The sequence below is a fragment of the Cuculus canorus genome, chromosome 5, assembly GCF_017976375.1.
Source record: "Cuculus canorus isolate bCucCan1 chromosome 5, bCucCan1.pri, whole genome shotgun sequence".
Classification (NCBI taxonomy): domain Eukaryota; kingdom Metazoa; phylum Chordata; class Aves; order Cuculiformes; family Cuculidae; genus Cuculus; species Cuculus canorus.
Genome location: NC_071405.1, coordinates 66,154,285 through 66,181,116, shown reverse-complemented (window position 1 = coordinate 66,181,116; position 26,832 = coordinate 66,154,285). Strand labels below are relative to the sequence as shown.

The following is a 26,832-nucleotide window of genomic DNA, read 5'->3' as shown; positions in this document are numbered from 1 at the left end:
TGGATATATTGTACATAACATACGCGGTGGTTACTTAGATTATTACACAGTGACTAAAACTGGAAATCCACAGAGGACTGTATTTCAAGAGGGACCATATTTTACTTTCTCACTGAGTGAATGTTTAATATGGTATGTAGATAGAGCAATATTTGAAGAATGAAGTTTTCTCCTCTGGCTTAACTACCTCTACTGTAATTTAGGTTATTGCACAACATTCACAAAAATTCACAATATATTAATATTCTATGAAGGATATGACATCACACCAGGATTAATTTTTTTTTTTTTCCCCACATTCGTATTGTGAACATACCTATAGCATGTGGAAAGCATTCTGGAATAATAGTCATAACTTTATTATTGCCCAAGCTAAATAGGTAAATTTTCAAAGATCAGAACGTTAGCTCTCTCAGAATTAAAGTTTAAAGCAAGTTAACTGGCGCAAAGTATTTGCCACTGGATACAGAAATGTAGAAAGGGAATTTGTTATTATTAAATAATATCTGTGTTTGTAGCACCACCACCAGTATACCTAAAAGGGAAAAAAATGCTTGAGAACAACAATGTAAACTTTACCAAGAGCCATATTTTACATTCATTAAAGCAGAAATTAAAGACAACTTCTCTTAGAAAAATTACAACATATTCTTGGGGCTAAAAACTGACACACGTGAGCTGACAATGATTGTACAATTCTATTTCTCGGTGACTTTGGTGACTAACATGGCTTTATAAACGTCTCTACTCAGGTTTCACAGCATTTTTCTCAACAGTTTTCAGTTTTGTTCAGGTATTTTCTGCCCATGTCGGTTTACACTCTGAACACAGACGTGGTGTTCCATGAATCTAAGAGGTTGGCTATAGCTGGGGAGGGTTGCTTGGCTAGATTTCTGCCTTTGAATCTTCTGCTAAAGAAATAATTGTATCATGAGATGTTGAAGCCGCCGCTGTAGGCACCAAAAAAATATGAAAAAACTATACGTAAACGTCATCACCTGAGGCTATCACTCCACCACGCAGAGACACAGAAAAGAGCTAGAAAGTCACCTTTTTACCTTAAAAAAAAAAAAAGTAGAAGTTAATGTAGTGGAAGGCGAAAACAAATGCTGTCAATCAAAAGCCTATATTTACAAATGGATAAAAACACTACTGCCTAACGATGTCAACATGCCAGAAGAATTTGAGAGCTGCATATTGTCTTGGTTCTATATTTGAATATCAAACCCCCAAAAAACAACCAAAAAGTGATCTCTAAGTTGCAGTGGACTGTACGACCTCACCGATGAAAGGGTTGTTCTCTAGGCAGTAGGCAAATGCCTCCGTTTAGCCGCCTTTGCTGATTCAAGGCATAGCAGAATTTTCTGTGGTGAGTTTTCTTTATTGACTTTTTACACAAATCTTAATAACAATTGCACATTTAGAAAGTCTGTGATGATTAAGAATAAATACATGTGGTTTGACCAGGAGAGAATGGGTCAAGGCTCCAAGAGCCCTTGGAAGGGTGCAAGGTCTTTACTTAAAGAGCACAACACCGTACTTCTCTTAGTTTCCGATGTTGCCTTCAGCTCTTTGAATCCAAAAAGCCTTTACAGGAGATAAGTCGTGAGGAAGAATGCCAGGTAGGGCTGGCACAAAGAGAACAGTCCGTCAGCCAGGCTCGGGGAGCGGCCAGTCAGCGGGCTCGTGGTGGTCCTGGACAATCTCCTGCATCAGAGAGCGGAGGCTGTGACTGAGTGGCTGCCCTCCCTGGCCGTCTGCATGCCCTTGAATGCCAGCGAGGCAGGGATGTCGCAGCCGTGAGGGGACAGTGGGGTGCCCCCCGTGTGCTGCCAGCCGTGGCTGGCCATGTAGCTGGGTGGGGCAGCGCTGTACGTCATGTAAGGTGACACTTGGGCTGGCGTGGCGTAGGGTGGCATGGCTGGCGCTGAAACGAAACTGCTGACAGCTGGAAGGCCGTTGGGTCCCTGAAAGGAAAAGGAAAAAAATTTCTTAGAGAGTAAGACGCAGCGGACCTGCCATGAGAGAACCTGCCCTCAGATGCTGCTGCGGCCGTGTGCAAGAACCAGGGCCAGTGGGGACACCCAGAGAGCCACCCGTAACCACTCCCTTGATTTCAGGGGGAGTGGATCCCTCGTCTCTCGTGTTTAAGACCAGCTGCTCTGTATGCACCTTGCGCACCTCTCCCAGCAGCCTGTTCCAAGCAGGGATCAGCAGCAGATGTTTAGGGAACACACACCGGGAGCAGGCAGGAACCGCCAAGCCCCCTCGTATAGCCGCCTCGCTTCCCACAAGCTGCTGCTCAGCCACTCCTTAAGCCAATGGTTGCCTTTAATCATTACGTTTGAGAACTACCGCTGGAAGTATTTGTGATGAGTTTGTCTCATCTCGCTCACTGTGCACCTTCTTCCTCTTGGCAGTGAGTCCCGTGGGCTGCAATGTTTATCCACCTTTCCCAAATTTCACAGGGGGTGTTGGCCGCTGTGGCGATTTAAGCTGAGTGTACAGCGAGAACATCAACAGCAGCAGCAGGAGAGACAGCCCCATGCCGGTGCTTTGCCTACTCCATCCCTGAAGGAGGGTGGGCTCAGTCCAAGCTGCGGTGGGCAGGCATGGGCATGGATCCTGGAGCAGTGCTACCCGGAGCGGAGGAGAAACAAGCGGCTTTGGGGAGGTGGGAACGTCTTAAGCTCTTTGGTAATTGTTTACTCAGAGCGTGAGTCAGTACTATGCTATTATTATTGATGCTGTCGTTTTAAAAATCTCTTTTCTAGGTACTTGGGATATAACCCTGCGAATGTTCTTTGCTCTTAGCTTCTCCTGGTTTCAATAGGACTTCTGTGTACAAAACAATTGCAGGGCTGGGTCCTTTCCTGCAAGCTATTTTCCTAGGTCATTCCGTAGGCTGGGGAGAAGCATTTCTGTTTAAATAGAAAGGGGAGAGTCCTTCAGTCTGCCATGGTAGGATTTCACAATGAATGACTCCTTATTTAAATAAAAAAATGTTTGGTGGTTTATTTCACACCCCGTAAATACTTCTTCAGCAGAACAGGTACAAACGAAAATCGTTTCTCTTGCTTAAGTTTCGATTTCTGTAGTGTTTATGTTTTAGGGTTTGGGTGATATTTTTTCCCAGAAACGTTTCCTATCTGAATATGAAAGAACAATTATCAGTTCAGCAAATCATGTAGCGTCTGCCATTTTTAATCACCTCGTTGAACTGGATCTAGCCTAAATACCGCAGAATTAACAAATTAAAGCAACTTTATTTTCTGCTAAATCTTCATATGGAGTTAACATTTCACTTGTTCAATTCCTGTCTGGATTGCACCTGCCTACATTTCCAGTATTTACCTCCATAAATGCTACTTTCAGCAGTTTCCTACCAATGTAACTCACAGTTCCGCTGGCTGGACTGTCCTCTCTTGCCACTCGGGAAACCAAGCAGTAATACCGCCGGTGTCAGTAAAAATGTGTACAGCGATCTAAAACAGCAGGAGGCAGTGATGGGATCCCAGCCACAAGCCTCCGACAGGTACATTAATTAGTACGAAACATACAGCTGCAGCAGCAATGTAATTGTCATTCCAAATCCATAAACACTTTCTTGAAGCTGAACTTGCCTTATGCTTTTGAAAATCCAAACATGTGGTTTGACCTTCAACTCCAATTACACATCCCCTACCGCGTCTCAGAATTGCACTTTAGCCTCAGCTCTAAATATCAGCGTTTGCAACAATATCCATTAATTCAAACATTCTAAGAGTTGCACTGTAAATTAGTACACTTCTTAAATCACATGGAGAATTATTTCACTGAATTTAGCAGAAAGTAAAGAGCGTGAGAGGGCCTAAAGAGCTGCTGTTGTCTAAGCTCCTGCCTCATCCGGTGTGTAAAGCGTTATTCAGAAGAATGCAAAACAAGAAAAGAGCACCTCTCTTTTTTTTCTGACAAACAGGAATAAAAAGCTTTTCACAGAGGCCCTAGAGATGGGTTCTAGCACTGGAACATCAAGGGCCACAACCCAAAGAGAACTGCAGAAACCCCCAAAGGGATGCTGTGAAGGAGAAAAGACCCGCGGCGAGTACCTGAGGAGTCTCGTAGCTGTTGTGGCAGCACAGGGCAGACAAACCATTAGCCTCTGAGGCTCTGAAGAGGGTTTTTTTTGGACTCGGCAAGGCCACCCTGCTCCCACCAGGCTTGCCCACTCCAAGCAGGCTGGTACCAAGCGGTGGGCTCAAGGATGTGCCTGGAAGGCCCCTTTTAAGTAAGATTCCTCACTATGAGTGGCCATGTCCTATGAACCTTTGCCTGCGCTTTTGAGAGGATTCCTCCCAGGCTGCAGAGGACGCACGTGTCTTTCCAGCCTCCTGCGTTGTCACTTGCTCTCTCTACCACGTGTGGCTCTGGGAATAGCCAGAATCCTCGTTTGCCACAGAGAAGAAGAGAAAATGCTTCCCATACGCTGTACAGACTGCTGGCACTTCCTCTTCAAACTCTTTTGGAAAAGGCAGATGCTATAACAACGTCTCATCTGAGGAAGAATAAGACTGTAAATGCATCCTTCCTAGCTGTGCGTGGTGCAGCATTATGCCAATGCCAATCGCTTGGGGCAATCCCTTTGGCCAAGCACCTCTCCACACCCCACCATCACAGGCCACGAGCGTATAGGTAGAAAAAGGAAATTCTGGTTCTCACGAGATGAATTCCTGCCATGTCCAATGCTGTATGCAGGGAAAAAAAAGTCGCGGAAGCTGATGGCTGCGTCTGTACATGTAAATAAACCAGACCTGGGCAATATTTTTGGCACTGACAATGAGCAGCATCGTAAAATACCCAGAGCTCTGTCTCTCCTCTCCTCTGCCAGAAGCAGAACGGCCTCTCCTTGGAAGAGCCGGCGCCCCGGGTGTGCCCTGCCTGCCCCCGCGCTGGGGCAGTGCCTGTCCGTGTGTTGGTGGGCACAGGATAGATCTGTGCCAGGCGATGTACCAACAAGCCATCTCTTTGCTGGTCCACCAATACTTGACCCCGCGTCCTGCCCTCCTGTAGCTCCTACAAACAAGGCTGCCAGGGATTTTTCAGGCGCTGGAGAGTGATCACTTTGCATGATTCAGGGCAAATCTGAGCTCCTGAACAGCTCACGCTAGCTCAGACATTGTCGATGAATGTTTAATCCAATTGCATGTGTTCGTCTACTTCCATTTATCATTATGTGGCCTTCCTTAATACATTCTTATGGCACGAAGCAAAAAGAAAGTCTGTGAATTATAATTATTGGAGAAGCCTTAATTTGTTAGTGAATTACACTGAAGCTGCTACTTCGATTGTTAGTCATAAAATACGGGACTGGACTAAAACTTCAATAGCTTTTGTAAAAGCTTAATTTAAAAGAATATCCTGATTTATAAGAGACAGAACAAACCTTTTATACCCCCATCGTCACCCCTTAGGTAAAGTGCAACTGAGATAACTGATGTTTTTATGAAGACTAACTGTTTTGAATGTGACAAAGGTCTTGCCCTGACTACTGAGCGCAGGATGTGGACGCAGTTGTGTAGGTACCACCAGTTGCGACCTATCAGCGGCCACAGATGCTGGGAAGCTATTGTCGCTGAATAACTGAACCGTTCTTATTTTAACCTCAGTGCTACAAAGTTTTACTGCTCAAAACGATGATGTGGATGCCGGCAGGTACCTTCAGCCAAGAAGACAGCACAGGGATGAATAAGGACTGGCCCAGCCCAGAGAATGGCTCTGCTTCAGGCGAGGTTTCATCCGCACCTGCAAAGCAGCCAGAGGTCTCCTCTGGCCCGGATTTAAAGCAGAGGGAATAGAGGAACCTTCACCTTATGTGATTTAAAACTATGCTACTCAAAAAAAAAACACTGATTTTCATCTCTGACTTTCATCAGTGGAGGACTTGACCCAATGATTTTAACCACAAGGGGCTTTACTTCTAAACAGCTTTACATACAATAGGTGGGTTGAAGGGTTGAATCTTGTCTGTCAGTCTGAACCTTTTTACAAACATGACATTCACTTAAAATAAATGGAAGGGATTAAGTTCCATGACCCCGTATATACTGGATGAATAATTCATCCTGCAGTATTTCAATCAGAGGAAATGAACACCAAAACCTAAACATTCATAATTAGGAGTGCAAGAACCCCACAGCGTTCATGGATTCATGAATTTTTAAGACCCTTAGAACTTGTTTTAAGTGCAGAGCTTCTTGAACCTGGTTTTTAAGTTTTATAAATTTTTTTTTAATTTAAAACATTGCTTTCGAATGGAAATCTGATTTTTTAAAACAAACAAACAAACATACACATAGTTCTGACTGAACAAGAACTTCTGATGTGCAAATGATAAGGGTTCCTGTTTGAAAGCACTTACTGTCCGGCATCTACAAAGACCAGAGAGAAACATTTGCTCGGAATTGCTGCTTGTATCAGTGTTTTGAAACAACTGATGGAAAAAGTATTTCCAGATTTTAGACCTTTGTTCTAAATGTAGAACACGACCTCCCACCGATTCGCCAATTCGGTTAAACATGTTCTTGCAAAGGTACCTGCAAAACAACAGTGGTTGTGTCAGGATCACAGGTTGGGTCGGGTGCCTTTTTACTGAGTTATTGCTGCTACACAGCAGTGGCACTGAAAGGAGTATCGAAGCCAGAATTCCAAGCCAAAGTGGACATAAAGTCTTACTTTAGGTCACATAAAATGACGCTGCTGAAACAAATAGACTGTGCATATTTTCACCAGTGAAGGAGTTGGTTCAGTACTCTTGATGGAGGGAATTTTTAGTTTTAGACACTTCAGGTACAATACTAACTAGAAACAACTTTTTTGTTGTTATTTTTCAGTCTGTTTCAGGTCTGGGAGACAGAGGAGTTGGGGGGATGAAAAGCAAATCTAGAACCAAGCGTATGTGGGATTGTCTTTGGACCAAGTGATTCCATCAGCTGTTTGGACTCTTAAAAATCAGAGAAGTTCCTCTCCAAACCGGAGATGCCACGCACCGACACACCCTTGATTTCTGTTATGAAGCTTATACTGGTATAATCTGTCCTACAACCGCAACCTGCTCTCTCCTGTGTGTTAAAAAGGACAGGGCACAAGCTTTCTGGACAAACTTCCCATCAGTCTATGTCAGACAAACTACCTGACTTTTTTTCCTGCCTTCATCATGTTAATACCAGAGAAACACACAAGCTACATTCCACTTACAATCATTGAATAAATCCAAATTCTATGTTGTAATTAATTAATGTTATTTTGTTTTGTTTCATTCCGTTCTCTATTTTTCCTTCTCTGTCATTTTCTTGCTGGATATGTGTTCTTCCAGTATCAAAATTAGACCATTTCCTGTGATCTCTTCCCTTGTGGCTTCTAAATATTTCAGAAAATTACCCAGAATCATGGCCTTAAAAATCACAGACCTGCATTCCTCTTAGCTATCACTAACAGCAATAATGCAAATGATCTCATTTCAGGTTTACATGAATACGAACAAGACCAGATTTGATGTCATAAGTGAAAGCCAGCTCAGTTTTATAGTCTATCTCTAAATTAAATGTCCCAAGGAATGTAAATTATTCTTCTTATTTTAAAGTTATTATTTCCAATTATTTCGATTGTTTGCCTGTTGTAATGGGCATTGTAATATTTTATTAAATAGAAAATTTATTTCCTGTGTTTTATGGGTTTTGTTGAAAATTTGTTGCCTGTGTGTGTTTTGTAGAATTATTTGAGAGGTCTATACAAAAAAATATTTCTGGAGGAAAAGCATAGGCTTCAGGTTCGAGTTACTTCATTCACTAGCCCTAACGAGCTTGGACAGTGAGTCAGCCCAAAATCCCCTGCTGGAATCAGCAGAAGTTCAGCATGCGTCAGGACATGGGGAACAACACCTCTGGTGAATGAAGTTATCGTTTCATTTGTATTTCTCAATTCTAACACCGACTTGGACAGAACGAATGCTTCCTGTCCTGGATTCAGCAAGCGTAGCGCATGGCATTTATCCTCCAGCACGGAGCCGTTCCCCAAGAGCAAACAAACCAAATCTGCAGAGGTACCACAACCATCTTTTTGAGTGCAGCATCTCTCCAGCCAAGTGGAGTGCTGGCGGTAGCTTTAGCTGCGAGGATGCTGCTGTGGCTCTGCAGACACACATTCCTTTGCTGCTTATTTTTCAAAATGAACAATTTTTTTTCTAAAAAAAGCAAAAAAAAACCAATTTCTGGAAACGCTGAATCTTTTCTGAATGTCCTGAAAACATAGTCGCAAAGTGGCTACCGGAGAAATCATTTTTAACACAGCAAGGGAAAAGCATAGCAAAGAGCAGAGCTGAATATCCAGTTCTCCAATCAGAAGAGCAAATTACCTTAAAAACGAGCTGAATATCTAGTCCTCCAATCAGAAGAGCAAATTACCTTAAAAACCCAGAAGATATCTCCTGTTCTTAGTGACATCAGTCAAAAAGGTTACGGCAACAAGGCTAGGAGCAATCAAACAAACTGCGAGCATAAAGGAAGCAAACATGCTAAATCCCCTTTTTAATTGAAGGTTAAATATGATTTATAAATCAAACCAACATATGGGATCCCAAGGGAAGAGTAAACAAATTTGCCAAGGAAAACAGCAGCAGCAGGCCTGTAATGGAAATCTCATTTAGGAAAATGGCATTACCTAAAATTGTAAGTAATACACCTATGAATAACCTGAAATAATATTTTGGTAGAAATGGTAGTTACCTAAATTAGAGATAAATTCTGAAACTGCTATTCGGTGCTACAGCGTCAATGGGAAAAATTACATGATCCCTCAAATATTGATTCAGATCTGTGTGTCCCACTAAAATGAATGTACCTACACGGGTAAGTCAGAGTTACCTAAAAAAAAATAAGGGTGACAAAAGTGAGCACTGAGTAGATTTGTGCACTTTATGATAACACTTTTTAATTATTTTTTTTTTTACTAAAAATGTAATAAAACTTCTGAGATGGCAAGATGCATGTGGATAAGCCAGTCAGAGACGACCCTGCAAACCAGGGTTTGCTGCCCTTTTTAAAACGCTAGAAAAATTTCTCGCAAAACTCTTTTCATAGCTCACATTAGACTATACGTCTTCATTCTTAGGCCAATGAACTTATTTTACTGAACATATTCCAGCTTGCATTTTACATTAATTTCACTGCAGGCGGAAGAGAATAGAGCAGATCCTGAAAAGTGAGGACACTCATTAAATAATTTTGACGTCCAAAAAGCCTTGAACAGAAGAGGGTTTTTTGTAGGTAGGATATTACTTTGAAACATATGCCTTGTTTTCAAGACCGGACAGTGGTAATACTTTGGAATTTAGGACGTTTTAAAATAGCACACGGGAAAGAGGTTTACAGTCAGTGTGTTGCTTAGCTGAGCTGGGTTGATTCCTAGAAGACTGAGCTTTGAAAAAACAAAAGACACCTTTCAGGAATGGAGAATTACAGTATTCCTCTTTCAATGTAAGCCATATGAAGCAATGCTGGCATCCTAGTTGAAGTCACAATTAAAAAAAAAGGGTCATTTGCATGCTTGAATGCTTTAGGATTCCAAACACAATTAACTACCCAACCCTATATGGGGGTCTCTTACAAAGATATCAGGTTTTCCAAAGTTATTTCTCCTGTTACTAAATTCAATGTATTACAATACACTGCATGAGAAAATCACACTACTTCCTTCTGAAATAATGTTCATTCCCTTAATAATGAGCAGATCCTATCCCCTGTATTTAATGTGTTTCTTTTATTAACTTAAAGTTGTTTCCTTTACTTATAGGCATCCTCTGCTGCACTGAATACCACAGAAATCAGATAACATCAATTGAGTGTTTTAACTATAGCTGCGACATACATAGAGATCAGTCTTAATTATATTTTCTTATCAAATTTTAAATCTTGACTTCTTTGGGGAAATAAAACTCCACTTTTGGAAACAATAATAGTAACTTGAATTTACACACCGTCACCGATCCTTTCCTAAGGAGGTAGGGGCAGTTTAAGTCTTTTCCAAAACACGCTACAGTAGAAACAAATCTAAAAAAAAATATCAAACTCTTCCTTGGAGACTGAGGAAACCACTACAGAAACAACAGAGGAAAAAAGAAGCAGAAGAAAAAAGCACGATGGTGACAAGGGAAAGGAGGTGGTTGTAAAATCTAAGCGCACCCAAGTGTTTCCAACGCTTCTTCAGGAAATGGGTGGGTTTAGATGGTTTTCACAGTGAAGTGAGATCTACCACAGATGGCACACGCTAACGTGTCCACCTAAAATGTCTCCCAAACACAGATGATTGAGCGAGGTCTATGCATTCGCTGAATGGTTGCTTTCCATTCGTACTCTAGTTTAGGATGTCACTGCCTTCCCGGTGAAGGTGCTGCGTCTTGGGATAAATTATATTATTAAAAAAGCCTCACAATCAGACCACTGCAAAGGGAAGTGAAAATATGTTTATGCTGTGAGCATGAAGCTTAATTTTAATGATGAAAGCACAACTTGAATCTCTCTTTGACAGATATACTGTGTTTATGAGAAGAGAAGAAAAGGAAAGTTGGGGAAAAAAAAATCATGCCGTATAAGCAAACTCCCTAGTTTCTCTCTTGAGTTGGAACTAACAACAGAATCCCATAAATTTAGGAAAGATTTGCACAATAATTCCTTCTAGGTATTTTGGCAAAATCTGGAGTCAGGCAGGGCACTCAAGGACATCAAAAAAATCAAATACACTGAAAGGAATAAACATTTGTTCTCTTTGCTGATGGTTAAAACTAGGGTGTGTTAGCAAAAACTTCTATCAAAAAAAAAAACGCTTCTTAATATAATACATTTAACAATTGTAATTTCAATATGGTGTTATTTAAATGAAGCTGATGTTGGAGGAAGGAGACATTGCAGACACAAAGGCATCAAAGGATTTCTTGGTGGCTGGAAGCTGGGGAAATAGGAGATCAAACTGGTAAAATCCTCACTTTGTCCTCTTCGGGGAGAGGCAGAACAGTGGGCGCCTTGATCTAACAAATCTCTGATGCCACAGAGGCAGTTACTGGGAAGCTGGTAAATTCAGAGGGTGAAATCACAGCCCATTGATTATTGAGTAACCATCAGCATTATTACTAGGTACGCAGGGAATTCCTAAGAGCTGATAGATTGCTGCAACAGACAAATTCAAACACACCATCCAATCTGCAAGCGTCGGAAGACTGAACGGATCGAGTCCTGCCTAATCCCCCTGGCACTCTGCTCCTTGGCTGTGAAGGTGTCTCCCATCATCTCACTTCTCAAGCCCTGGTCCTGCTTGTTAGGGCAGAGCTCCTGGTGGGTTGGGGTCCTTTGAGCAGAGGGTGCTGAGAGCGCAGTTTGAGTGTCATTATACCGTTCACTCACCTCTCTGACTTTCTTTATTAGTTTCGTCCAGGTGGAGTGCCCTGAAGCCGTGTGGGTTGGTGGGCAGGGGACTGTGTTTTGGCTGTGGAAGCAGGTGGCCAGTAAGAGGCAGGTCTCACAAATGGGGTTCGAATGGGGTGCCATCCAGATCACCTGGGAAGGAATCGGGTGCAGGTAGTGGGATCAGCTCATGCCCCTCACCCACAACATGCAATGACACGGATGCCCAGACCTTGAGCAAGCCAACTTAGTGACGGTATTGTAATCGTAGGCGCTGGTCTGGAGATCCTAACGGGACTGACGCACAACTAGAGAGTCTCCAAGACACGGTCTGAACCCCTGCACCAGACAGGAGCTCTGCTAACGATTCTGCTAGGTACTAGAGCAAGAAAGCAAATAAACACCTCTCCTCGACACCTTCCCCCCTCCCTGCTATGAGTGAGGAGCAGGAGGTCAGGACCTTTATCACTGATGGATTTTGCATACACCCATAGCAGGAATCCAGCTGCCTGGATTCCTACTTAAAATATAAAATGACAGATAAGTAACCTGATAATTAATTTTTCCAATAAATAAACTGTTTAGGAGGGTCATGTAATTGGCCATAACATTAAAGGTTACGCTTTCAACTAGTTCCCAGGGAAGTTACCATATATTGTGGGTTCTAAACACTGCAGATAAAAACAACCACAGATGCTTTGGCCACAGCATATGCAGTTCGTTGTTCATCTACAATCAAACATCAGGAAATAAATATTTACATTGCTTACGTTTTCTGTGCAAGTAATTGTCCAGAATTGCACCCACAATTATTTGCAATCACTTGCCCTAAAACGGAGCCTTCCCTTTATGTGCTCACAGCCCATAGAGCTCATGACCCCTAATCAGAGCGTAACTGAAGGACACGGAGTGCTATCCCAGCAAAGCCGAAAAGTCAAGCCACCAACAGCTGACGAAGTTCAGCTGAGACAGAGGTGAACCGATTAATACTTTGCAGTCTGACCAATATGTCAGAGAAAGACTTCACTCAAGCCATGTCCACGAGCCCCTGTGAATCAGGACGGGTGTTTTCTTCGGGATCAGGCCTCCGAAGCGCACCCTGTCCAGAAGCAAGCCTGCAATAGCCGCTTGCTCTTAGACATACACACCCCCTAGTTACAAGCTTTTTCTCGTTAATGAGTATCAGCTCTCTTTGCCCGTGTGCACATCTGCTTCTCGCAATGCACGGAGCAAATATTTCTGGGAAAAAAAAAAAAAACCTCTTTCCAAAGCTATTTGCATCTCAACAAATCCTACAGACATAGGTCAGATCTTCTGCATTTTCATACACATGTAAACAAAGGACACAATTTTTTCACTTTGCACATCCATGACGTTAGTCCAGAAAATTACAAGCAACAGATGTCTGAAAACTGCATTTTTAAATATGATACATATTTATTAATTTTTTTTTTTCAAATGCAGGGTGCAAATGGGTTTGGTTTTAAGCGATTTCAGCAATTTTTTTTTCTAAGCTATCTGTCAGTATAAGCTGCGTAATGCATGAAATAGACTATTTACCCTTCATATTAATAGTATATAATTATCTGTAGAAGGCGGCCCCCCAAACCACCTTGAATGTGCCTCTCTGTACAAATACTGCGGTGCAACTGAGCTCTATATGAAATGTGTATGAACCGAAACTGTCACGCTCTCAGAAAAATCTATTTTCCTTTTCAGTTTCTCTGGTTCACAGTCATTCTGTTTGCAAAGCTCTATGAAAAAATGTGTGACTGTGATGCACCGGTAAATATAATGCAATTACTTATGTATAAACAGCAACTTGTGACATCAAGTATTTAAAAATTAATAGAAACTTGACAAGGCATCTCTGTGATTTTGTGAAGAACCTTTGGTATGGAATCATAGTCAGAGTTTTCAACTCCCCAAACCCAAATACTGAACAACATCGCAACGAAGGCCCCAGAGACACCAGAAAACTCATAATACATAAAATGAAAAATATTCTACATACAGAGGTTCAGTTTTGTGTTAAACGAGTGTGACTAAACATTCTTGAGGCAAAAATCTGAAGTCTTCCTGCCTCTTTTGTGGAGTCCTTTCCCAGGCTGAATTCCCGCTGATGTGTAGGACAAGGGGTGAAATGCAGCCGTGCAAACCCATCAGAGGGATCAGCGTTGGCTGCTGACTGACAAGTCTTGGAAGTCAATAAGAGTTTTGTCCCCAAAAAAAGCCTACGTTAAAACATACGTATATCATTTGAAAGGAGGAATCAAATAGATATAGTTTAAAAGTACAGAAGACCTTGCTTTTCAGACTCAATTTTTCAAGTCTTTCTAACGCAAAGGGAGTTTCCACAGGATTTATTGAGAAGTAAAATATTGTCTCCCACGGTCAAGCCTGGGGGAACAAGTCCTTCACTTGCCTGTCGGCTATGGAGCAATTTGCAAGGTGCATACAGGTGAACTTTTGTCTTAAATGCTGCTGATGTTTAAAAGGTATATCTGATATTTCTTGGAAACAGCAGAATTCCCTATTGCTCGCACAAAATCCTTTTCTGACACGCTTTAGAGCACATGTACTCTGTTCCTGTTGTATAATTGAAAAGACTAAGCGAAACACGCGCGCTTGATTCCCTGCTGCTCGACTCCTCTTATAGGCATTTCTGACTTTGATATTACAGACATAAAACTGGGATATTACAGAACAGCAATTTCTCTTCTCTGGGGAAAACCTGCCGTCTGCCTTGTTAAGACCCACCTTTTGCAAAGAGCTTTCCTCAAAGGTGATGAGGAAAATACCCCGATGTCCAAAGACAGAGCCTATTTCACTGTAGTCCCTCTGGCGCTTAAGTTATGTCTATAGCTTCCTCGTTTTTCCACTACTCCGGGTACCTCTTTGCTACATTCACTTAGATGAACCAACATTTTCTCCTGTCCCCTGCTCATCCATTTATACCCAAAGCAGCACACATTGCAGGAGATTACGAGAAGATCCAAGGACATCAGAGACCTTTGGTGAGACTTTATTCTCACCGACCATCACCCCAAACACACTACGCTTTAGCAAACATGCATCTAGTAAGTTAACGCTCCGTGGAGCAAGAGATCGGTTCATAAATGTCACTTCGCGCCTTGTCGGAATGAATCTTGCGGCAAAATGAATGTCACCAAAACTGCAAAAAAAATCACATTTCCAAGTCCTTATTTGACATGAATTTTTTTTTCTGAAAACGTTCTAAATTAGCAAGTTAGTAAACTTGTGACATAGGAAGCAGCTAACGTACATGTGAATGGATTCTCTGGTAATCAAGCCTGAACACTACCAGAATAGACTGGTCTACACGTTAGACATTCCTCAAGCCAAATTCTCTTTACACATATTATTACGGGGATGGCGGGAATCACCTCTGTGTCTTCTTTTAGTCAGCAGAGTTCTGAAAATGACCTTTCGGATAAGTACTTTTTCTCTTTTCTGCCCTAAAAACTCTCTGGACAATGTATTTTGATAAATGAATTCCTTTTTATTAATAGCAATTTGCTGCATTTTTAAATAGCAAGCGTGTTTAAATTACATTTATCAGGTGATTTTTCAGGTAGAACAAAACTTTCAAGTAAGTCTGCTAATGACGGCAGAACAGTGATATATTAAGAAAATGAAAGCGTGAATATTGAAGGCATGAAAAAAAAATAGATAAAAAATATTTTCCAACACCAGCAATGAAAATAACCAGGTTTACATAACATTGTTCCTCAACACGTCCGTCGAGGTAAATGAGACACCGACAGAGGCAATGTTTTACAGTGTATAAGCCAGATTGCGTGGAGGCCCAGGCTGGAACCTAAGACAGCACAGCCGTGGTACAGCTGTTCTGAACAGAATAATGACAAGCGATTTCCATCATTTTTAATAAGACCGCTAAGACAACTTTTAAAGAAAATTGTGGAAGAATTAATATTAACTCTAAATCTAACTCTAATTCTATCTTTAACCATACAGTAACGGCTAGACAGCGGTGCGCATTATTTATGATGTGGAACGAACAGAATAATAATGGGATAATAGAAAAAAAAATCATACAATACAAATAGGACAGCATTAAGAGCACTATCTTGTTTGTAAGGCAATGTATGGAATAAAGTGGTTGTCCGCCTTTGAGGTCTAGGATATTTCCCACTCTGCCTCATTCGCCTCTTTCCAAGCAATTGCTGCAGTTTGTACTCCACATCTTGAATTTGAAAGGGTCTGATTCGGCTACTCTCAGCACTAAGTATGAGCTACAAGGGTTTCCTCAACAGGGCATCCAAAACCAGGCGCAGAACTCGAAAAGTACCTCCAAACCTTCTGTCTTTGAACAAGAACACACTGAACACACGGGGGTTTTTTTTCCCTCGGCTTCGTTATTAGTGTTAACAAATAAAGGGCTGGGAAGTCAATGCATCTGAGAAACTTGTGATACTCTTTGAAATGTTTCCATCGCACGGGGGAATAAAAAAAATAAGTTTTCAAAAACCTGTGCTTTCCCAACTGGCAACGGCTGAGCCTTTTATAGCTTTTCTCCTGGCACGGGATTTGATTAGCAAGTACAAAGATTTAGACAGAGATTTATTAAGTAACAGTTATATTGTTTTGTAATTAAAACGTAGGAAATTCGCCGTCTACTTAAGCGTTTAAAAACGCTTAATGTAGGAAGTAATTACACCTCATTTTCGAATTATTCCCCTGCCTACGGAGCGCGCTGCGGACGGGGAGCGGGCGGCCGCTCACACGGCCCCGGGGACGCGGGCAGAGCCCCGGTGGGCGGCGCGGCGGGGGTCCGGTCGCCGGGCGGCTCGGCGGCGATTCTCGGGTGTCTGCTGGGCGGGCTGTGCCGCGGGGGGAAGGGGAGGAATCAGCACCGGGGGCCCCGTGCGGCAGCGATGTGCGGGAGCTGCCCGCCCCGCACCGAGCATCTCGGCCGGGAGGAAAGGAGGGGTTGGCGGCTGCCGGGGAGGCGGCGGCGGCCGCGCAGAGGGAGGGAGCAGAGAGAGGAGCGGAGCAAGGAATGGGGCTCTTCCCCGGTGTAGCCCGTCTTGGCGGACTCGTTTGTAAATCAAAGCCGATGGAAAGGCGGCACTGGCTCGGAACCGAGATGCCGGGGCGAGGGACAGAAGCCCGGGGCAGAGCTCAGAGGCCCCGTGCATCACCGCCCTCCCCCGCGTCTCTCTTTACCTGGCTGTACTTGGCCTCCTGCTCCAGGGAGCTCTTCTCCAGCCCGTTCACGGCGTGCTGGGCCGGAGGGGGGAAGCTGTTTCGGCCAAGAGTGCTCCATTCCTCCACTTTGGGGCTGGGGTAAGGCGAGGTGTCGCTCACTGCTGGGAAACACGGAGGGAGACGGAGGTTAGAGGCAAAGAGCGGGATGAGGAGCACTGAGACGCTTCCCTCTCCCCCCCACGGGACAGAGCTGTGGGGAAGCCCATCCCTCCCCGGGAGCCTCTCTCATCCTCCCGGGAGCCTCTGGAGAGACTGATCCGGTGGGGAAAGGAGTGGGAGCCCTCCGTGCAGCTGATGGCAGCGATCGCCAGCCGATCCCGGAGCTGGCTGAGTCCCCGGTCCATGCACTGCGGGGACCGAGCTGCTCCCCGGGATCGCCTAAGGGGGATTTACGGGAATCACCTTTTGTGTTTGTGCGCCCGAGGACAAAAGATGCCCCTGTTAGAAACATCCCTGACAGGGCTGCGGATGAACTAGGCTCCAAACATTTTTTTGGGGAAGAAAAAAAGAGAGGGGGGAATATATATATATATATATATATATATGAAAAGATTTTTTTTGTAATGAAAGAAATTTAGAAGGAAAAAAATTTAAAAGAAAAAAAGGAAATTTAAAAGGAAAAAAAGGAAATTTAAAAGGAAAAAAAGGAAATTTAAAAGGAAAAAAGGAAATTTTAAAGGAAAAAAGGAAATTTAAAAGAAAAAAAGAAATTTAAAAGGAAAATGAGGAAGATAATAAAAACGGTACTGGGAGAACATAAAAGTCCTGTTATTTACACGCGCATCAGCCGTGGCACGGGAATAGCAGGCTCTTTTCCAGGCGGCCGAATTCCCCGGGGCCAGCGGGGATCCCGGCGGGATGTCTCCCCTCTCCTGGCCGGGAGGGAGCCTGCGGGCCTCCCGACGAGCGGGATCGCAGCACCGCGCTCCAGCCCCGCTCCCGGGCTGCGGGGAGGCACCGGTCTGAAGTTGTCTTAAGAAATTGAGCTCTCTCGGTGAGCGCCCTTTTCTGCTGATCTCACACTTTCCCATGAATAGGGGCTTCCTTTCCGTGTCAACAAGGTCAGTTTATCCTATAAATCAAGGGCGAGCAGCCCCCATCTGCGGCACCGGCCGCTCAGCAGCCCCGGCTCTCTGCTGGGAAGGGGAGGGGGGGGAGATTTAACGCTGCAGAAAGATGTGTGCAGCTCTGAGGGAGACGGGGCAGATACCGAGGCACCCGGCAGGACCGTCAGAGGCCTGCCTGCCTGCCAATGTGGTGTTAATAAAAGAGGAACTCGCTGGGGAAAAAAAAAAAACCCACCACCAAAACTCAGTTTCTCATGTGATGGCAATGTTTTCGTTCTTTGAACGTTCATTGCCAACACTACCTCTCTTTCTCACACAGGGTGGAGACTGCCAGAGCATGTATTTCTTAAAGTCGGCTCAGAAATACGTTTGTTTGTGCCAGTGAGGTCTGAGGATAAAGTTTATATTGTGAAGTAGAGGGTGAAGGACAAAACCATCTCTTTTTGTATGTATAAATATAAATAAAGCATAGTTGTGTGTATGTTGCTTGAAAAAAAAATAGCACCTTGTTGAGAAAGAGGAAAAAAAAAAAAAAAAAGAGGGGGAGAACACCCAGAAAATTATTCCGCAATGCCTAAAGGATCAATTTGCATTTAAAGTGCTGCTTGTTGCTGGAACAGGGTTGTTGCCCTTAAAAATTCAAAGAAAACAGAAATCGTGGCCCTCCCCCTCCGCTAATTGGGATGGAAGAGTGGGACACAGAGATCGCTGTAGGCGAAGGTTATTTTAGACTGTTGTTTTAACCACATTCACTGTTAGTTCTCTGGCAGAGACCGAAATGGAAAAAATGTCCCCCTTTCTTTGCGGCAAAGCGTAGCGAGCGGCTGGAAGACAAGACGCTGTTTCCTGACGGAGAAACAGAAAGAAGGTGGAAGGGGATAAAAGAAGGAAATCTTGGGGTTTGGTTTTCCTGGACCACCGCTTCGGAGGAAAACACAGCATCAGAATGAAAGCAATTAGGTGACATTTGAACTTCCTGCCGGAGCAAATTTGGCCTGATTGCGAAAACTAGGGAAAATTGACTTCTCGGTAACGCCAAGGCGGCGCCTGCGCCTGGAGGGCGGCCGCGAGCCTCCCCGGGACCGGCGCTGAGAGCGCCCTCGGACCGCCGCCCCCCGCGCCGCCCCCTCCGGGCAGGGTCGCCGCTTCTCGGGTCACAACGGTGACGGCTGATAAACAGCGTTTGTCGCTCCGTCTGTAGCCCCCCCCCCCGCCCCGTTCCCCGCCCCGGGAGCTCCGATCTACCCGCGTGCCCAGGAGCATCCTCCGGTAAGCTCGGTACCCGGCTTGGGCCGGGGGAAAAATAAGGGGAGAGTTTTCCCGAGGCGCACCACGGAAACCTCCTCCTGGTTGGAGAGAAAGGAGCCCCGGAGCAGAGGATAGAAACCCTCCGCCCGCTGCGGCCCCGGATCCCCCCTCCTCACCTTGGTCTGTGATGGAGCGGATCCCCAGGATGTCCGTCACGGAGTGGGAGGACGGCCACGTCCTGGGCATGGCCATGGTGCTGGGGATGGCGGGGACCCCGGGAGGGGTGGGCACCTTGGCCCCCGCGGCAGCGATGGGGCTGGGGTAGGAGTAGATGTGGTTGTAAGGCAGAGCGGGCTGTGGGGGCGGCTGGTGCTGCTTGTAGGACTCGTAGTGACCCTGCTGAGACAGGTTTCCGATTTTGTTGCGAAGGATGCGGCTGATGGAGCTGACCGACGGCACGTTGTACTTGTCACACACGCCATCGGCCAACAGGCGATCCCGGATCTCCCAGGCGAAGATGCCCGGATCCCTTTGTTTGTAGGTCCGGATATGTTTTACCACCGTGGGGGTGGTGACCCGAGGCTTGCTGCCTCCGATAGCCCCCGGTAGGATGGAGCCAGTCTCGTTGTAGCGAGCCAGGATCTTGCTGACACAGCCGTGGGAAACGCGGAGCTGACGGCTGATATCACACGGCCTGATCCCAAGTTGTGCCAGTTCCACAATCCGCAGCCTGATGGCATTGGGCAGGGGTCTCCCGTTGACAAACACCCCCCCGAGCTGGTTCACTTCCCCGAAGGCAGGTTCTGCAAGGAAGCACACAAACACACCCGTCAGAAGAGGCGAATGGCTCAGAAGAGGGCGTCTGAACTGTTTCTGGTCACAAGGTAGATGTCACGGCTCGGGGACCCCCCCCCAGCCCCTCCACGCACGCTTCTTTCTGATAGCGGGATGCCCCCGAAACTGAAGGGGATGGGGGAGACACGAAAGAATGAGAAAAAACAAAAACAAAACAAAACAAAAACAAATAGAGAAAAAGAAGAAAATAGGAAAAAATACAGAAGAAAGAAAGAAAACCCGTGGCAACTCGTGTCGAGCTCTTCGGACTGTGCATCACGCATATTCCAAAAAGGCACGTTCCAGAGATGAAAAACGAGATCGCCCCAATAGAAAAGTCAGCTTTATTGCCACAGGAAAAAGGAAACCGAAGAAAAGAAAAAGAAAAGAAAAACATTTTTGAAGACGTGGGGGAAGGGGAGGAAGGAAAAAGAAAGTCGAGGAAATTCTTTTGCATCTTGAGAGAGGCAAGGGCAACGCGGCGCTTCTGAATAGCGACTAACTTTTTAAAGACCTTTTTCTGGTGCTGTTAGCGCCTCTCGCTTAACAGCACAATTACACCAGGCTGTAAAACAAACGTGCTAAAATGCTAACCGCTAAAACCCGTGTCAGGAATAATATACAACGTGCCACAGGCTCCAGCCCTCCACTCGGCTGCGATCCTGCCTCGCACTCGCCTAATAACATTAATAACAAACCGAGCAGTCATTAGCTTTCTCTCTCTTCCCTGCTCCTGACCCCTAACGTGTTCTTACAACTTGTAGGAACACGAGCAAAGTCAATAAGGGAGCCGCGCCGGCGGCACATGACTGCGCACGGGTGCTCCCCGTCTCTTGACAGCACTCGAACCCTCCTGCAGCTCCAGCCACTTACCCATTCCTCTGAGCAGGACACCTCTGGGGCCGCCCTAAATCCCAAACGGATACCTACGCCCAGAGACAGGCTCCCAGCCTCCCGCGCTCCCGGCTGCACCGGAGCCCCGAGGCTCTCTGATCCCCAACGAGGAGACGGCACGGGGGGTGAGGGAAAAGGGCTACAAGGAAATCTGCTTGGCGGCGAGAGAGCCTTGACTTCTGCATTTCAACCTCAGGGCAACGTGGGCAGGGCTGGGCTGGGCAGGGCGCCGCAGCCCATCGCTCCCCCCGAGCCCGCCCCCGGGGGCGGCCCCACCGCCCAGCCGCCCTCCGAGTGGCCGCGGGAGATGACGGACGGCGCGGTGCTGGCGGCCCTTCCGCTCTCCCTCGCAGGCGTGCTCGGCACCTGGGTGTCCGCCACAATAGAAATGACTCTTTCATACCTGCCCGGCGGTGAGTTGCGCGGAAAGCGCAGTGGACGCCGGGGCGGTGCCGAGAGGGGCCGCGGAGGAGCATCGCTCGGTCTCGGGGCACCCCCGGGCTGCGCTGCCCTCCCCGGCCCTTCTCCCAGGGTCAGCGGCCGCGAAGGGGTCGGCGGGGCTCTCCTTTTCCCTGGCAGAAGCAGAGAGATGTGTTGCCACAGGCGCGTTTTCCCCGCGGAGGAGGGAGACGGGGTCCTCCTCGCTTACGGCTGTCTAATCGTAATAAAGCACTTTTCCACGAGCGACTGTTTCACGGGGTTGGGAGGGGGGTGGGTAAGAGAAGGCAGTGAGCGAGGAGACTTGAGTTATTCTTGATGGAAGCCGCAAACCGGTGGCGAAATAAGCTGTAGGTTCGCTTGGGAAAGACGGAACGGGGCTTGCGGCTCCCAGGCATCGGGATGCTGATATTCCCCGGCCGTCAAAGACCGGCTCCGCCTTTGTTTTAATCCCAACACTGAATACTACACCGCTCTTAACTGTAAAATGTCAACGCCTCGCAACTGATTTCGACTTTGTCAAAGTCACTGCTACATATTAACAGTTAAAAAAAAACAACCCCACACAAAGCTGGTAGGAATTGAAGCCTGTGCGGGTCACGGCGTGTTTGCTTATGTGGAAGAGGTGTTTGGGTTGGCATTGGGTGTACAGATCTGTGAGCTTGTGTATGTGCCTCTCACATACATCCCATGTTCATCGTGCGGCACACAGAGATCATGGGCTTCCCGGCTCCAGTCTGGAATTTGTCTTATGTTTCTTTTTTTTTCCTTTTTTTTTTTTTTCCTTGTTTTGTTTGGTGAGGTTTGTTGTTTGTTTGTTTGTTTTTAATAAAGTCTTGAAGTGTACAGGCTCTATAAATGAAATGAAACGTGAACATTATATGGTGATCGGACTGCAGGAAATAGCAAGGAATAAAATATTAAAATGATGTCGTTGGTGCGCATGAACACTATAAAAATAGTATTTCGCATTAAATAGTTGTAAAATATTTTCAGGAAAAAAGTAAAATTGATTGAGCTCTGTTTCAGAGCCTGCACGTATCGCTATTAACGGCCGTAGTTTGGAATAAGTAGGATGTTGCAAGAAATCACCCAGAATTTAACGGTATGATGCAAGTCGTTTTGGGGTGGAAAGAAGGTGATCATAGTTCTTTCGCAGGTATGTCTTTATTTGATCGGAATATCGGTGGATACTTCTTTCCAGGGATTAAAAATAGACAAACCCAACAATAACAATTTTTCTCTGGTGGTTTTGTGGTTATTTCAGAAAGATGAGTTGCCCATTCAGAATATCACTCTTGTAAATTGTGATGCTTCCCCAATCCAGAAGAAACTACCTCCGGGGAAGGGGATCTCCTCTCTCTCCGCACTGATGCCGTGTCCGAAAGCGATGGCAACACTCGCCGGCATTTGTCGAAGCCGGAATCCTTTTCGGCGTTGTGAGCTGACCGGCTCTGGATATTTTTCAGGCAGGCGGCACTAGACTAGAGGGACCCAGATACGGCCTTTAATTAATTTAATTATGTCATTAAACAATGGAAGGGGGTGCGCGGCCGTAAAACTTCCGATCGGCATTAGCCGCGTACCGCTCCTCGAAGCGGAGTCGCTCGGAGGGATTCCGGCCCGGCAGAGCCCCGGCTGCCCGCCCGCTGCGCTCTGCCCGCCGCCTCCCCGCGCCCCTCTCCCCCTCCCCGGTTGTCCCGGCCCGGTCCGGTGGCGCGGGGCCGGGGCCCATCTGCGGGTGCACGGCTGCTGCCAGCCCGGCCCTGCGCCTCCCGGGCGCCCCTGAAGCTCCCCCAGGGCTGCTGGGATGCTCGGGAGTGACCCTGCGCTGCTCTCCCACGCTTCCCGGGTAGTTTCTCTCTCCCCATCTGCGTCTATTGTGTTCACAGTTGTGTCTTTCGCTCCCCCCTCCTCCTCCGCGTCCTCCAACCTGTCTGTTCCCCCTCCTTCCCTCTCCCACCTCTCCACCCTCGAGCCTCTGATCTCCTGGATATTTGGTTTCTTTCCCTTTCTCAATGTGTGTTCCTGATGTGGTCCTGTCGGAAAAGCTCGTTTACTCTGCTCGGGTCTCCAGTGGTTTAAGGATAATGTTTATCAGAAGCGAACGTGCTCAACTTGTTTCCATTCAACTGCTGAGTGTGGGCTGAAATACCAAAGGTCACATCTACAGTGAGTCGGTAGAGGGCAGGGGGAGCCGAGAGGAATAGGAAAACATTATAATATACAACAGCCTGTTGATCGCTTCTGACCTGCCTGGCAAAAAGATTGGGTTTATTTTTTTTTCAGGTAGGAAATCACTGAAGAGTCGGAGGGGGAAGGCGGCGGGAGGCGCGGGTCGGGGTTTCTCCTCCTGGGGAAGGGCAGGGGCAGGGGGCTCGCCCCGAGGTGCGCGACGCCCCGCCACCCACCGGCGCCCCCACCGCGGGGTCCCCCTGGCCGGGCAAAGCCAAGCCGGGGGCGGGGTGGGGGCAAGGGCCAGCCAAGAGCCGCGTTTCCCCTCCCGCTCCTTCCCCTCCGGCGCCGAGAGGGACTCTGAGCTGTGTCGTCCCGCATGATGCTGCCGGAGCCGCGGTTGCCGGCAGCCGGTGTCCCTCCGAGGTCACCGCCTCTGCCTGCCTCCCCCAGCACCGGGGCACGGCAGCGGGGAGCCAGGGGCTGCCTGCCCTTTCCCTCAAACCCCTCAGTCTCCTCCACGAAACGGACTCGGCCTAAGTTTGCGGCAGCAAATCTCCGGTGTCGGCAGCTCCGCCCGTCTTGGCAGCTCCCCCCGCCCATGAGGGTCTTCTCGGGGCCGGGGATCCTCCAGACAGTGCCTGCCCCCCCCCCCACCGGTCTCGCTCCAGACCCTCCCGAAGCCGGGAGCGGGGGCCCGGCTGGGCAGCACCCCGCCCCTCGGCTCCGTCCTGGGAGGCGACCGAGGTCCGCAGCCTCCTCCGCGCTCCCCTCGGCGGCCTCGGGCAGAGCTCGCCCTCCACGGGGGCTCCGCGGGATGTGCTGCTTCGCTGATCTCCAGCTTCGCCCGCTCTCCCGCTGTAGGAAGAAAACAGCGAAATAAAAGGCGGCACGCAATCCCAGCCCCTCTTTGAAGCTGCAGATTTTTAATGATTTTTGGGTTTTCCCTCTTTGAAGCTGCAGATTTTTAATGATTTTTGGTTTTTTCCTGGAAGGGAAACTCCTTTCCCAAGGGGAGGTGGCTACTGAGGAGCTGTTAAGGCAGAAGGATGTTCATATGGGTACACATCTTGTAAGTAGAAGCCTTTCCTCCCCCCTACACCCTCGACCCTTTCCTAAGGACGAAGCCAAACCACCCCTCCGTGTAGGTATTCTTGTAGCCGGGATTCTTGGTGTGGGGAAGGTGTAGGTCTGGTTGTGGTGTAGTGTCACACGGGAGTGTCACAGCTGTCACAGACTGTCGCGGCTGCCCCCCATCCCGCCCCCAGCCCCTGCCGTGCCACGCAGAGCAGCGAAATTCCACCCGGGAAGCGATGGGATAATTTGGAAGGCGAAGAATTGGAGCCAGAGCAGGGCTGTGGGGCACTGCGAGGGTTGTGTGGGAGAAGCTTTTAGACACCTCTGAAAGAAGGCAGAGCAAAGCAGGTGGAAGGGCAGCGCAACCTCCGACTGCAGCTGGAGGTGACCCATCCCGCAGCAACTGTGCAGTGCGATGAGAGGTGAGACCCGCGGAGCTTTCGTTTTGCGCAGAGCTATTGCCACATGAGGGCTTATAGTATCCCACGGGATCTCCCGAGGTCGGTCTCATTTTTTGTGCGGTGTGTAAGGAATTAAATGCGGGATGAAGGGGCCTTCGCATATCGCTGACTTCCACGTACATCTCCTTATGGGAGAGAATAGCTAAGCCCAGCAGGATGGCGAGGGCGGGGCGCCGGAGGGAGTGCGGGGCCGGTCCCGTCTATCGCTATCGTTTCCCTTCCGAGCCTACAGCTTCGAAATGACTCGGCCTGACCCTCTGCTCTGAGGTGTGCCGACCCACCGGCGTAGCCCAGGACAAGCGCACTCCAAACAAGCTCCCGGCAGATGCTTGCTTGGAAGCGGTTTTCAATGGTTTTCCACTCGCTCTCCCGTCTTTGGGAGGAAACGCTTTGTGAGAATGATCCTGGGACGCGTTGCCGATCCCTCGTGGACCTCGTTGCTGCCCGCTGCCTTATTTTAGCTCGCTAAAAAACACACGCTCATACGTTTGTGCTCACCTAAACCGCCTACCTGCGTGTGAGAAAGCACATGTGAATCCACTAGGGGATATTTTTAAGTTAATTGAATTGATGTAATATTCGAACGTGCGCCGAAGTTCACCAACAGCTCCGAAACTCCTACAAAAGTTTATTTTTTTTAATTATTTTGTCCTGTCCTCGGACAAGCCGGGTGGGAGACCGGGGGGAGGAAAAGGGGGACGCAGTGCCATATGTGGGCATGATTTCAATTTTGAGAAATTGATTTGACGTCAGGGACAAGACGGAGAACGGCAATGCAGCAGGGACGAAATGTTGTGTTTAACAAAGTTTCATCGGATACAAACACGCTTCCTGCACGCTTTGAAGCAACGGCGGGCAAAAAGCAGTCAGGTCTTGGAGTCACCTTGCCGGTGACAGACCCCAAAATACGAAGGGAAACGGAAGATAGGAAGAAATCGAGGCACATGGCTTATGAATGTAGTGCGTTAGGGGCAAGGACGCAGCCTCCTACAAATCTTCCTGGGGCGCAGTTAGATGATGTCCATGCGGTGTGGGGTTGTCCGGGCAGCTTGGCTGGAGGGAGAGCATCTCTCCTCTGCTGGGTCAGCGGCTCCCTGAGGCTCGGCACGGACTGGTTCCCAGTGCTCGGCACAGACTGGTTCCCAGTGCTCAGCACAGACTGGTTCCCAGTGCTCGGCACGGACTGGTTCCCAGTGCTCGGCACAGATTGCTTCCCAGTGCTCGGCCGGGCCGCAGCTCTCAGCCCCTGGGGATGCTCAGTGGGAGAAGGAGCTTGGCAAGCGAACCGTGGCGAGTGCCTCTGGGCATTTAGGAGGGGACAGACAGACCCGGCTGCCTTGTTCGGTTTGACTTCCTCCCCCCTGCCTATCCCCCCACTTCTCAGATCCTTTCCAGGGAAAGCAAGAGCAGTCGCCTACACTTCAGTGGAATACACTGAAGATGAACAGGTGAAATAAACGTACAGCAGTGCGAAAACGGGCAAAGAGAGGACGGAGCTTCCCCTGGAAACCCCACTGCTGAGTGCCGGGAGTGCCCCAGCCCACCCCCCGCGGGGCGAGGGGCATCCCACCCTGCCATGGCGGGGGGGCCAATGTCCTACTCCTTCCACCCTCGCCTGAATATTCAGATGGAGGTTAAGCAGGTTAGGGGGGTGTCTTAATGATGTGTTACTTGCTCGGACGGATTAAATAACTTTGCCGCCACTTGTTCTTAGCAACCCCTCTGGAAACCAGACAGTGTCTCATTAGGGCTTTCCTGGTGCAAACATTTGACTTGAATGAGCTGTGCTGAGTTAATTTCTCTTTGCACTAGGATTTGTTTAATGACATATAGGGAAATAGACAATTCTCATGGACTAGGCCATAAAGCTACAGAGGGCCAGATTTTAAAAGCATATTTTGTTCTAATAAAGCAATCAGGTTTTCATTTGTCACATGTTACATGAATTTAAAGTAA

General features: G+C 47.4%; 1 protein-coding gene across 1 annotated transcript; it reads right to left on the bottom strand.

Moving 5' to 3' along the window:
- Window positions 1–35: 35 nt before the first annotated feature.
- PAX9 (paired box 9) lies at window positions 36–20,540 on the bottom strand. The gene is made up of 5 exons (XM_054068133.1): window positions 20,426–20,540; window positions 19,174–19,800; window positions 16,641–16,783; window positions 11,430–11,582; window positions 36–1,967 (listed from the first exon to the last, which is right to left on the bottom strand). Exons 1-5 carry the CDS (start codon window positions 20,538–20,540, stop codon window positions 1,713–1,715), a joined length of 1,293 nt encoding a protein of 430 aa, XP_053924108.1. The 3' UTR covers window positions 36–1,712.
- Between the last annotated feature and the right edge of the window lie 6,292 nt (window positions 20,541–26,832).

Coding starts and splice junctions, on each gene's coding strand:
- PAX9 (XM_054068133.1), bottom strand. CDS start 20,540: ATGACTGCTCGGTTTGTTATTAATGTTATTAGGCGAGTGCGAGGCAGG. Junction 11,583..16,640: donor AGGAGGCCAAGTACAGCCAG/GTAAAGAGAGAC, acceptor ATTCCTTCCCAG/GTGATCTGGATGGCACCCCA. Junction 1,968..11,429: donor TAATAAAGAAAGTCAGAGAG/GTGAGTGAACGG, acceptor TTTTCCTTTCAG/GGACCCAACGGCCTTCCAGC.